This window comes from Coptis chinensis, chromosome 3 (genome assembly GCF_015680905.1).
Source record: "Coptis chinensis isolate HL-2020 chromosome 3, ASM1568090v1, whole genome shotgun sequence".
NCBI classification, from domain to species: domain Eukaryota; kingdom Viridiplantae; phylum Streptophyta; class Magnoliopsida; order Ranunculales; family Ranunculaceae; genus Coptis; species Coptis chinensis.
The window spans coordinates 54,315,056-54,329,007 of NC_141458.1; the positions used below are offsets into that span (position 1 = coordinate 54,315,056).

The following is a 13,952-nucleotide window of genomic DNA, read 5'->3' on the forward strand; positions in this document are numbered from 1 at the left end:
ATTCAACATGGATCAAAGCGAAAGCCGGTCCGGTTAATCCACTTGGTGGCCAGTTCCGCATGACCAAAGAGATGTGTCCAAAGGGTGAGCATGAAAGCAGAGTCAGATGGAAAAGATTCCTTATGCATCCGCAGTGGGCAGCTTGATGTATGCAATGGTGTGTACAAGACCGGATATTGCTTTCCTCGTTCGTGTTGTAAGCCGGTTTCTGTCAAATCTGGGTAAGGAGCATTGAGAAGGTGTTAAATGGATATTAAGATATCTCAAGGGCACTTCTAAAACGTGTTTGTGTTTTGGTGGAAGTAAGCCTTTACTTGAAAGCTACACTGATGCAGACATGGCAGGTGATGTTAACTTGATGAAGTTCACTTCCTGTTATCTGTTTACTTTTGCAAGGGGTTGAGTTTTTTGGCAATCTTAGTTGCAAAAGTGTGTTTCTCTCTCCACTACAGAAGCCGAGTATATTGCAGCCACAAATTGTTGCAAAGAGATGCTATGGATGAAGAGGTTCTTCGATGAACTAGGGCTAAAGCAGAAACAATTTGTAGTTCTATGTGACAGTACGTCAGAGCGCCATCCATTTGAGCAAATCTGAGTTTTCATTCTAGATCCAAGCACATACATGTGTGTTATCATTGGATTAGAGAAGTACTCGAAAACAAGCATTTTTGCATTGAGAAGATCCATACCGACAAGAACGGGTTGGGATATGATGACCAAAAGTCTTACCGAAAAGATAAGTTTGATGTTTGTTGTACTATTGCGGAATGGTAGCGGACTCCTCCCGTTGATTTGAGAATGCATGGAGGTAGCCCTCCCTCACCGTTGGGAGGGAGATTGTTGGAGTTATCCCTCACATGAGAATGAGAATGAGGAAGAAGAAATCGAGTTTATTCGCGTTCAGAGGTGCGGTCCAAGGCCAAGGCCGGATCCAGTCTAGCTAACCAAGCCGCCCGCACCCTTTGTTCTTGAAAACGAACGGGCACTTGAGGGCCCGCGACGGAATTGGCCTTGCCGAGTGCGTGCGCTTCATGCCTATATTTGCGATTTCTAATTATTCTACAATAATCGCGAAATTGAAAAGGCAGTATAAAACCAAAAGCAAGGTTTTGGAAAACAAGAGCCAACACAAGTCACGAAATTGAAACCCAATTTTGAGAGCAATCAAGATTGAGAGAAAACCTTTGCAGAGAGAAAAACATGTAAATAGAGAGGAGTGATCTAGTAAGGTGGAGAGACTTGAGAAGAGTGATTGTAATCTTCCTTCCTCACGTTATAAAAGAATTAGCTCTTTTGGAAGTAGACATCATTGGCCGAACCACGATACATTTTTGTGTTGTGGTATGTTTTATATTTTTTTTGCAGTATTATTTGTTGTTAATAGTTGTTTAGAGAGTTGGGCATGCTAGGTTGGTTGTAGTGGATATTTAGAATTTGTCTGGAGTAGTAGTGTGTTAATATTACAAGTTATTTGTGTAGTGGGGATCGATTGGAATCATTATTCCCCAATAGAGATCACATTGTTGGAGGAACCCTGGACAGTAATAGGGAATAAGAATAGATTTGTACAACATGTAGGTCACAACGAGATGAAAGCACTGAAAAAAATGTACTTCAAGCTTCATAGCAATTATCTGTTTTCTTTCATTCTTTCTAACTGATTTTGGTCTCCAATTCCATCTTAATTTTTGTTGGTATACATATTCTTTTTACACTCGAGGGAGTTGCACATTCTTGTACAGAATGGTATTTGAAGGTGCCTCATACTCCCTCCTTGGCCTGTCCTCACTTGTATACACCAGCTTTGAACATTCTGTATGTTGTTTGTGGTCTTCTACGGTACAAGGACCACACTGCCAGTGTAGAACCCCAGTAATAGGCTAAAAGACGTCAATCTCCACAAGTGTCAGCGGTGATCAATCAGCAGAGCATACAAAATTCCACTTGGCAGTTACATAGAAGAAATGCTGCTATGCAAGCCCACGAAACTGTTCATTGTGAAAATCACCAATAATCCCCACAAGAACATGAGCCATCTTGAGAATGGTGGAATCTGTTTCCATCTCTGATGACAATTTCTCTTTGGGTAACTTTGGACAGGAACTTTGTAAAAGAATGACAGTCACCACAAATACGGAGGTTCTTCATTATTTGGATTGAAGTCCCATGAGGGGTGTTTAGTAGACCATAAACAATTCGCGAGCTTTTCACTGTGATAGAGGAGGGCATTCTCTTTTTGCTCCTCCTCCACATCATGAAGAAACGAAGTTTGTGTCGGGAACATAGCCTACTTCTCTGAGGCGCCCATAGAACTCCTTTAGGATTGTGTAGACCTCTTCTATATGATCTTGTCTTTTATCCCCATTGACAAAAGAGAGCAACTTGTTCTTGATCTGGATCCAACTGATTCCTGGTTCCTTGGCCACTCCCGATCTCTCATCAACTTCCTGACTTCTTCCACTTCCTCCCACATGCCTAGGGAGGCGTAGATATTCGTCGACAACAATACATAATTACCAGTTTTCTGAGGCTCCAACTGGAAGAGCCTTTCAGCAACTTTTCGGCCGAGCTCCACGCTTTTGATGGATCCTACAACCACCAAGAAGTGCTGCCCAGACCACTGAATCTGGTTCAATGGGCATGTTTTCAATTAATTCCTCAGCTTCATGGAGATGCCCGAAGGTCCACCATACAAGCATAATGACCCTCCAATGGCACGACTCTGTAATCTTTCATGGAATTGAAATAACTACATCCTTCTTTAACTAACCCAGCATGGCTACAAGCACATAAGATGCCCAAGAAACTGATCTGATTAGGCAGGACCCCATCAGCTTTCATTTTTTTCAAAAACAAACCCATTTTGAGCACAACCGATCAGTATCGTGTTCCATGTCACTATGTCAAACTCATACGTCTCGTCAAACACCCAGAATCCATCCTTGCAGCCGCATTTACAGTACATAGCTATGAGTGAGTTACCAACAAAGACATCAGCGTCGAGCCCAAGCTTGAAAATCAGACAATGTATCTGTTTGCCAAGCTTTCTCGCACCCAAGCTTCCACATGTAACGAGAAAGCCAGTCACAGTTGACGAATTTGGTTTTACACCTGAGGCCATCATGTCAAGAAACAGTTCAAAGGCTAGATGTCCTTGTCCAGTTTGTGCGTATGCAGATATCATGGCAATCCAAGAAACAACGTCACGTCTGGGCATCTTTTCAAAAATGCTACGAGCATCATCAAGCATGTTATTCTGGGAGAGCCCCGAAATCAAAGAATTCCACGATACAGTATCCCTCACTCTCATTGTATTGAAAACCTGCAAAACATTTTCCAAATTCCTACACTTGGCATACATGGAAATCAATTCATTACCCACATATGAGTTGCACTGACATCCAGCTTTAACAGTGAGGGAGTGTAGCTGTCTACCCATCTCAAGAGCACCAATGTTGGCACAAGCAAAGAGAGCACTGGTAAACATAGAGTCGCTTGGCACCATTCCCGATTTATGAAGCTCAGATAGCATCTTCAAAGCCTCTTCGCTCTGCCCACTTTGTGCAAAAGCTGAAATTAAGGCGGCCCAAGAAGCTGAATTTCTTTCAGGCATCCGAGAAAACATATCAGTTGCTTCATCAAACATCCCATTCTTGGCATACCCAGCAACCATCCCATTCCATGTGGCCACATTTGGATTTGGTATCTCTTCAAACAATCACATTGCTTCATGAATTCCTCCATTTTGAGCATATCCAGTAAACATTGCAGTTCGAGAAACAACACTAGGATCTGGAATCATCTCATACACAGCAATAGCATCTTCCAATCTGTTACTCCATGAGAAAGCAGAAATCATTGTACTCCATGAAAATTCATTCCTAACCGGCATGTTTTCAAAAAACCTACACGCTAAATTCAATCTGGCAGTTCTACTGTAAGCATTCAAAATAGCATTTCCAACAACCACATTCTCTTCATAATTCGTCTTTATCGACAAAGCCCTCAGCGTCCCAATAAAAAATGGGTCATTCAAACCCGTTATTGCAGAAAGAGTAACAACAAATATCGACTGATCCGGCAGTGCATTCTCAAAAAAAGCTTCCACCCTTTGTCACACTCATCAATATGAACATACCCAGATATCATAACCATCCAAGAAACCAAATCCCTCTCTCGTTGATAACTAATTTGAAAAGACACCAGGAAGAGGCAATAGGTGGTGTCTCTATTCCCGAGCTGAAGAGATTGAGAAGACAACTTGAACAATATGCGGAACTAAATGATCTCCCAGTTGAAATTTTGTTTGAAATCCTTTCTAGGCTACCCCTCAAATATCTCCTACAAGCAGCCAAGTACACTTGCAAACTCTGGAACAACATTACCAAAGACTCTTTGTTTCCGGAGTTGCACGTGGCACGCACTTCCAAAATCCTGGTCACTTGTACTCGTTTTACCGGGTATCATAATCTTTTTGCGGATAAGCCACACAGTGATGCAATCGTTGGCATGAAGCTCTGTGGAGATCTGGGAGGAGACAACTATACAGATATTCAATCGTCCGCTGGTTTGATTTGTTATCGTGCTTTGCATGAAAAGTCTATTTACATTTGCAATCCAATCACCTGGGACCGTGTTAAAATACCATCTGAAAATGTTGGCCGCGAAGTTGATTTTGGATTTGGTTATGCTCATCTGAGCAAGAAATACAACTACTTTCAGGTTTCACACGGCCTGCAGCCAAATCCGCGATTGTCGGCTGCAATTCTCACTCTTCGGTTTCCTATTTCCAACTCACCTTTTTACTCTGATGGAGCTTTGTATTGGGTAGCGTCAACTGTATTCTGCATGGATGAGATAGAGTATCAAGTTGTGTCTCCCGACCTTGAGACTGAGAGGTTTCGAGCTATGCGGATTCTTCCTATTGGGACTAGTCGTAACTTCAAAGGATGTCTGGTGGACGTTGCTTTCGTGTTTATTTCCGGGATGTGTAATGAAGTCTGGACGCTGATGGACGTAGCAAAAGACACTTGGGTTCAGAAGTGCTGTATACGTTTGCCCCACCCCAGAGTATCTGCATTTGAGTCTGGATGAACCAGGAGTTGTATGGTACGGAATTAAACTACACTAGATTTTTGGACCCGTTCAACGAACGGGGACCGTTTTTATATAATTTTTTTCATTTTATTATTATATATCAAAAATCTTATTTCCAAACTATATAAAAACTCATACATTAAATTAATTGATCAAAGTTCCAGGGCCAATTATTTGCCAGATTTTGTTCTAGACTTCAAACAATAAAGAAAATGATAAGCAATAAATAATTATGCAAGACATTTATACTATAAGAGATTAAGCTCTTTAACTGATCTATCCATATTCTCCTCGTCTTGAACTTAGCCATAATTTCTGCCGTTAAATGAAATAATTTTTTTTTTTTAGACATTTTGAATTTACTTAAAATTTTCTGCATAGCATGAATTAAAAAATTCAAACAACAAAAATTTAAACAATTTCATTCATGGGAGTAAGATTACCTTTCTCCGCAATGAATCTCTTCTTAATAATCATTTTTTTTTCTTTTCTCGATTGAACATACTCAAAAATAAATAATCGACATGAAGCCATAATAATACAATCATGGTTGCTGAATGTTCCGAAGTATTTCATCTTAATTAACGTTTGCAAAAAATTACCCATTAACAAATAATAATTTGGAACGTGGTCGGCTTGGTATACTTTCAAAATTTAATAAACAAATTATATCATAAACGGTAAATAAACTTTAGTTTATGTATCTACTCCAAACTATATATTATTTTGTAACATCCAAGAATTGCATTTTTGTGCATGGTCACTTGGCCTTGAACTTTAGTTGGCTATTGTTTTTAAGAGTTCTATGTGCGTCGTATTTATACATCAATTATAGTTGGTAAAATCTTAGCACAATTGATGAAAGTCTACATCTAGATATGTGTTTACACTTGGTAGTGGAGCAGTTAGTTGGAGAAGTGTAAAACAATAATGTATTGCAGATTCGGGACTACTGAGGCGAGTATGTTGCAGCTAGTGAAGCGAAAAAGAGGTAGTCCGGTTTAAGAAGTTTTCACAGATCCCTGTAACATTATTTTGTGACAATAGTGGTGTAGTAGCTCAATCCAAAGAGCCTAAGTATCATAAGAGGTCAAAGCATGTGGAGCGTAAGTATCATTTGATACGTGATATTGTGTAGCGTGGTGATATTGCAGTTACAAAGATTCCTACAACTGAGAATCTTGCATACCCTTTTACTAAAGTTTTGCCTATCAATCATTTTGAGAGTCACATGGATAATATAGGTCTTAGAGTGGTTGCTCAATGTGGTTTTGAAAGCAAGTGGGAAATTGTTGGGATATTTGGCTTTTACAAAGCCAATGAACATTTATTAATTATAAATGATGATGTTTTTATTTATACATAAATCTTATTATTACATGAGGAAAACGTTAATCTTTTTGTATTTTTTTTTTACGTAATAAAATAAAAGGAAACATAAAATTTGGTACTTTTCCTAACCACAACTCTGAAATAACACTACCTAGATAGGACTTTTATACGCTCATATTCATGCTAAACTTCTATCGTTCAATCTGATAATTTACTAATGACCATAGCTATGAAACACTACCTAAACAGGATTTTTATACATGAACATAGTTTTGTAAGTTATACATCTTCCGATTTTCTATTGACTGATCATAAAAATCGATTTTTTATTTATCGATCATAAAGAAACATAGATTTTGCATCCATATAATAAAATGAATATGCAACACTCAACTAATATAAATACAACTTTCAATTTCTACCATATGTTACAACATTTGTGACACTTAATGTAACATAATTACAGGAAGTTTATAGCATCAAAAGAAACGGAGAGGATGTGAAGTCATTATGAACTCATGTTCTCTTCCCCATGCACAACCATGTTGTGCATCTATTACTCGCCTAAACAAAAATTACATGTCGATTAAGATATTGTTACCTTATGAGAAGATGTCAAGTAAGTAGATTAAGAGATAAGAGAATATGGTATATAAACATATATGATCTCCCAATTCTATGCAAAGGGTAAAGACATGTTTATGAGAATTTTATAAGTAAACGGCGCATGTGTGTCCCGGACATTGGTGGAAAAAAATAGTACTAAATGAGAATGTGAGATTAGTTTGTAAATATATGACTTGCAGGTGCAAAGTACCTTTGTCTGAGGGCGATTTGTGTTCCAATAACAAAATGTTTTTAGAATCTAGATGTACTACTATATAGCTAGCACTTTAGTATGACATTATAATAGACACGCTCAAAACCTATTTTCGGTGAAATAAGTAAATGCCACATGAAAGCAATAAAAAATATAAGAAATAATGTATATGATGATTGCAAACCAAGGCAACGGAACATGGTAAATTATCAGTACTATTATATAGAACTCAATCGCATGTTGGGACATATGTGCTCATGCAATCTTACTACCTGACCTCATGTTCCGTTATATTTTACCAACACTTAAAAATAATTAGTAATTAACTCTAAGGGAGATGGAGTAGAAATGAAATTGTAACAACTATTAAAATAAACTAAAGATATATTACCTTAATGAGTATCCAATAGTTGTTGCATCCCATATTTGTTTTTCAATAGAAGGAGCCAAATCTTAAACTCCGACCTCCCACCTCTTTCATGTAACTTAATTGTTACCCCAGAGAAACATCATTTGAAAATTTCGAAAGCGGTATGAAACTAAGTAGCCTGAATGGATTTCTTAAAAATATTATGATGCCTTGATTATCCATAAAACTAAAAAACATATTTACCCAGGGCTACTAAGATCTACTTAACAACCTACTATTGCGACTCAATATAGAGTTGAAGAAAATTGGATGGCCTCTGGCCACGCATGAAATGTCACTCTTAAACTACAAAAAGACCTTAGAATGACTAATTATGGATACTGAGGTTTATTTTTATTTATGAATGATAACTGCTTCAGCAATTTTGAATAGAATATGAATATACAATTCATACATTCCATGTGAGACGACATGGAGTAGCTCCATATATTACGTACACCCTAAATTCAAGAGTCATTGAATTATTAATTACATGAATAATTACGTTTGGTCCACGATGTGCAATAAAAGGGATGGGTAGTACATGACCAATCACACAATCTTATTAATGGTGTCAAAGAACATGGCCAATTCATTGCCAAAAATAAAACACTATTCTGGTGGATGAATATTCTATATGCATGATGAAAGCTATGGCCATGTTGGCTGAAATATGTAATATTAAATATGGTTAAAAAAACATGATATCTCTTTCTTATGTCGTTTGACTCGCTTCCATATTTCCCATGGAACCAAAGTACTATTAGCCTTTGTTGTTACATTTGACTTTGTCTTTGCAACATGTATTTATGGTACTTTAAGCCCTACTTTCATATCAATGAAAGCAGGAAATAGTGTGTAAAATGCATGTTGATTGAATTTGGATACCGCCAGTTTTTACACCGACATATCACTAAAAAACAAAAAACAAAAAAACATAATAAATCTCCCCAGAGCAAACAAAATGTAAAACAAAAACACAATCATTCAATAAAAACTGAATTTTTCAGTACTTGCGATGCTTTCATGGGGTAACATAATGGAAATCAACTTGAAAGCTTAATTGGCATAAAGAGTTCTTGAAGCTATAAACCTTAAGAAATTATAAGAATATATATAACCAAATAATTAAGAATACAATACAAAATTAAAATAAGCAAAAGAAATAGAAAGAGAATAAGAGAAGTATAACTGACATGAAGAAGAAGGTTAATTGTCACGATAAAGAAGGAAAAATTAAGATACCCAATTGCTAAAAAAAATGTAAAATAAACAATCTTTATGTAGAAACGGGACTAAATTCAAAATTCCAAAATGTTTAAAATAAGTGAATATTAAACAAAAAAGTGGGAAAAAAATTGACAAAAGAGAGGGGTTATGTGAAAATCAGGCATTTGCTTGAAATCGAAGGTTTATTTCAAGTTCCGATTCAACAAAGCTTTTTTCACATCAAACCCAATATGTTGTAAAGCAAGATGCTTGGAAAGTTTTCTTTGTTGACAGAAAGCAGTTTATATTGGATTCTGGGGAAGAGAATGAAGAAACCTTAAACTCATCATATCCTTCGCCAATTTCACATGATTGGGGCTGCCTCTGTTTCTTTTTAATGAGGTTTTTCCAATTTTACTTGCTCTTGCCCGAGAGAGATTTGAGGCATCTATGCTTTGTGTACCTTAGGGTTCTAAGAGAATGCGAGGAAGACAAAAAGTAGACTGGGCTGAAGCAGTTAAGCACACCACTCATCATTTGTAGATAAAAGCTACTGATGTGGATATTATTGAATTGAGGAAGAGATTTCTTCTTCCCCAAGTTTTGGAGTAAAGCTATATTTTTGTTCTATACAGGCTCGTAAGCTTGGAAAACACTTGCGCAAAAAAGCGGGAACAAATCAAAACATTGAAAGTCATCAACCATAAACATAATAAACAGATCAAATTTTAATATGAAATTATTGATTAGGCTAAAATACACAAAATAAGGACTTCGGTGAATGCTAATGAAACATATACCCAATAGCTAAAGAAAGAAGATATATGACACTGTAATGTCACGTGTCACACTGAAAAACTTAGATAGCCATTAAAGCATTAAGTGGGCCTCAAACATCGCATCCATGGCACACTCAAGGTTTGTCATACCTAAAGAAATTTACTACTTTTAAAACCCCAAAGAAAAGATGAAAGAAGAAAAAGACTGGAAGAGAAAAGGGACTAATGGCAACTGGTTAAGTTCTTCATTTGCCTAGGAAGACACCATTATGCCGCGAACTCTAATGGATGTCTAATGGTTAGAACCCAATATGTCAGAGTTGTAAGGTTTAGAACACAAAGCCTCAAAGTTCTAATGGGTTGAACACAATGCTTGTTTACTGTGTTTTGGAGTGAATTCTTCATGAACATAAGTTTAATTAATCGAACAAATTTAATCGTTTACTTCCATAGTTTCGCCTAAATCGATCAATTTTTTTAACTTGGTGACATATCAAACCAAAAAGAAAAATTCAATAAAAATCTAAGAGAAGAAGAAAAAGAAAAAGAAGTAATATAATACAATAGCTATAGAGAAGATAAAACTACAAATAACACTCATTACCATGTGATATTAGGAGACATGAAACTAAACATAAAATTGAAAACTATAACTAAAAATATGATAGATCAGTAGGAAAACCAAAATTTATTTAATGAAGTACCTGAAAACTAAAGATGTTAATGAAAGCATCCATTGGTGGTCTTCTTCAAATCTTTCTAACAATGAGAATTTCAATAAGTGAAAAATAAAGTATGGAAAACGGAGAAAGATATGATGCCTTTGTAGGGATTGCAATATATCTTTCTAATATTTTGAAAACTCATTGTAAGATAGCCTAACTATGGATTTCCGTAAGAGAAATACATCTTGATGACTTTTGCACTTCCTCTCAAAAAGCAATGCATTACCGAAAGTAATGACAATCAAAGAATATAATTGATGCTTTGTGTTTTATATTTCCCTTTACCTCTTAACATTCCACCAACAAATTTGCTGCCACATGTGACACATTATCATTATCAAAGAACCACAACCAAATCTCACAACAAAACACATAGTTTATCCAAACATGGATTGTAAAAATCACATATATTTTCGAGATTTCCTCCAGGAACAATAACCCAATCAGGAACTTCCCAATCAAATTGTTCCAATATCTCAATAGCAGCAGTTTTCTGCCCTTCAAGCCTCAAACTATTCAAAGAATTCGCAAGATATATGGGAACCTTAGTAGTTATCTCACGAACCAACCGCATGCACCCATCGAATCTGTGTCTAGACTCAAAACCAATGCACCATTTGAAATTGCCCGAACCAATTGGGCGGTGAAATTTTATCGCCAGGAAGAAACACAATAGTCGCCAGTTTAATGCAGATGTGTCCCCGGTCGGCGCAAGCAACAGCAACAATCTTGTTTGGATTCAATTTCGCGATTCGGGTTTACTTGACTAACCAAAACAGTCATGCCCAAGAACGTCCTTAAACTGCCAAGATGACTAATAATCCCACAATTCTTGACCCACACTTCATTCATACCTAAATTATCTTTACCAACCCGGCAAAATCCAAAATCCTGTGTTACCTTTGTTTCAAAGAAAGATCTATATGACATTTAATTGTTTTCACAGTCCCACTTCCAAAACAAAAGGAAGTGTTTTTCGGTTTGGGAGAAGACGAACAGAGGGAATCACGTATGATTTATGACTGAAATAGGAAGATTGAATAGTACGTTCTATAAAAAGCATACCTTAGCGACAAAAGAAGTTTGCTTGAAATAGAGAGAGGGCAGGGGAGAGAGGAAATCAGACCTTCTCTTTTGCGTTGGATTTGTTGGTAATGTATTAGTACCTAACTAACTAACTGCACACTCAGAGTTTAATAATTGTGCCTATGGCAGTCCATTGCTTAAATATTTAATCAAAACATATATGAATATTCAATCTACCAGCTCAAAAGTGATTATGTCAAGGAATATAAGTACCTCCTAGCTCCCCCGTTGCCAGGTTTGTATGCTAATATCTATCTAGTTCTAGGAATATTTGGCAACCTAACCAAAAGATTTAATGTTGGCATATAGATTTAATGTTGCACTCTATTCCATGTGTACTCTAAATCCAATAAGATTTTTCAATGCATGTGCGCTTCCTCAAGCCGGGTGAACATGATTCAATGTTAGAGTTGCACAAACATGATTCTATGGAGTATGTACCCAATTTTTCGAGAATCAACTAATTATATACATTTATAATAATAGAAATGAAAACACCGCAGGTGTGTGACAACAATCTGTTTGAGGTCCATGACTATGTCAAAGAAATCTATACAATGGTTGCCAAATAAAATTTCATAGTAATTGACATCATAAAAACCGCAAGGGTATACTAATGTGGTGAGGCATCAAGCATACCATTGTGTCCAAATTATTTTTCAAATGGGGAAAATACCATTGTAGCATTGAAGTTTACACTCCAAGAAAAGTATTAGCAACTTGAATCACTAAAGAAATACCTTGTAATTTTCTAGGCTATAGCATTAGCAACTTGAAATAAAAAATATAACGTAGAAATACTATATAAATAATCACTAAAGAAATACAAATAGTGAGCATAATGACCATACCAAATGGGAAGCTTGGTCACTCCAACTATTCTTCAAATTTGAATCCCTACTGTGTTATGGTTTGTCTTCTTGACCTTTGCCACCAGAGCCTTCATAACTTTCATTTGGGGTTACACAGTTCAACTTTCCCATTGCCAGGTGCATTGTTGTATTTCCTTAGGTTATCCTCTAAAGAGTTTTATGAAATATATGTAATAAAAAAATAAATAAATAATTGACATAAGAAACCACTAATACCTAGCACACATAGAATGACTAAGACTTAGCAATGTCAAATACATGTAAAAGCGAGGACAAAAATGCTTTGGTACAAGATTTATGCACAACCGCAAGCAAGTATTAAGTCTTAATATCCAAGGGTCTGCTTAAAATTCAAAAATCTAAATACCAATTATAATATGGTCGGGCTTGTTAAATTTAGTTGGAAACTTTAGCTTCATATTGGACATCATTATGTTAGCGACAATAGGGTCTCTTCTTTGTATGTTTCCAAATGTGTTGACTCAAGGAAAAAAAATGTAAAAGTAAAAGACTATACATTTTGCGCGTATAACTATATTAGAAATTTACAAATGAAAAACATATCTATATTGACCAAGAATAAAAATATTCGTGAAGTTTCACCATGTCTTGACTTTCTTTGGTAACTAATATTAGAGTTATTGTGCAAAGTTTCTGTCAAATATAATCTACTCAAGCTATGACCTACAACCCTAAAAACTTACCTTTTAACCTGAAACCCCTTAATCCCTCTTTCCTAGATAGAAATGGGAATTGGCCCATCCCCTAACGCTTTGCCCAGTGAGCCACCAGACACCTTCAAGACCCCAAAACTTCACAAACAGACTCCAAAAAAATGTAGTTCACTCTTGAAAAGTTACCAATCAGGGCCACACTCAAGGCAATCTGAATGTTATATAACTTTGTTACATGATATTGTTTTTTTTGAAAGGTGTAATACTTGGAATGCATTTTTGACTACATATAAAAAGCAATAGCAATGAATTTTCAAAATGCAAAATAAATTCAAATGAATAATTCCTAAGTATCTTACTACAATACTACATTGAACATATTCTAGGCATTAGTGAGATTAAATTGTACTCCATGAGAAACTACACATCTACACGACCGATCAAATAGAACATGCATTATTAGAGGCATGTTACCTTAAAACCCATATCCTAAGGCCAAGAGCAATAAAGCTCTTTGTGTTGGCAAAGATTGAAAGTGAGAACCCTTCCAGTTCTTAATGAGCACATCACTACAATTGAAAAATATAAATACCTCAGTTAGCTTCCTATCAAAATATCGATGCAGTGAAACTACATAAATTCGATCAAGAATATTACAAAGAGTGTGTTGCACTACTTTTAGTTTGAATCCTTGTTCTCGCCATTTATCTAGTTAACTTAATTTCCTTAGTGGACCGAGGCAAAGTAAAGAGTGGCCTAATTATAATAAAGAGCAAAGAAGAAAGGCCATCACGTTTCCATAAGAACATGACTCCAAAAGCCTCATGATAGATTGGTCTAGGTAAGAGTAACTACAAAGCTATTATTGTATTTAATTGTTAAGCAATAACAATATCTTGCATCTCCATTATATATCATTGGATGTCCTCCCTAAATTTGACAGTTTACA

General features: G+C 36.2%; 1 protein-coding gene and 1 pseudogene across 1 annotated transcript; one reads left to right on the top strand and one right to left on the bottom strand.

Moving 5' to 3' along the window:
• Positions 1-1,541: 1,541 nt before the first annotated feature.
• LOC147510039 (pentatricopeptide repeat-containing protein At4g14050, mitochondrial pseudogene) lies at positions 1,542-4,467 on the bottom strand (annotated as a pseudogene).
• A 42-nt stretch (positions 4,468-4,509) lies between these two features.
• LOC147510040 (uncharacterized) lies at positions 4,510-5,094 on the top strand. The gene has a single exon (XM_086597989.1). The coding sequence runs from the start codon at positions 4,510-4,512 to the stop codon at positions 5,092-5,094; it is 585 nt and encodes a 194-aa protein (XP_086454115.1).
• Positions 5,095-13,952: the final 8,858 nt, after the last annotated feature.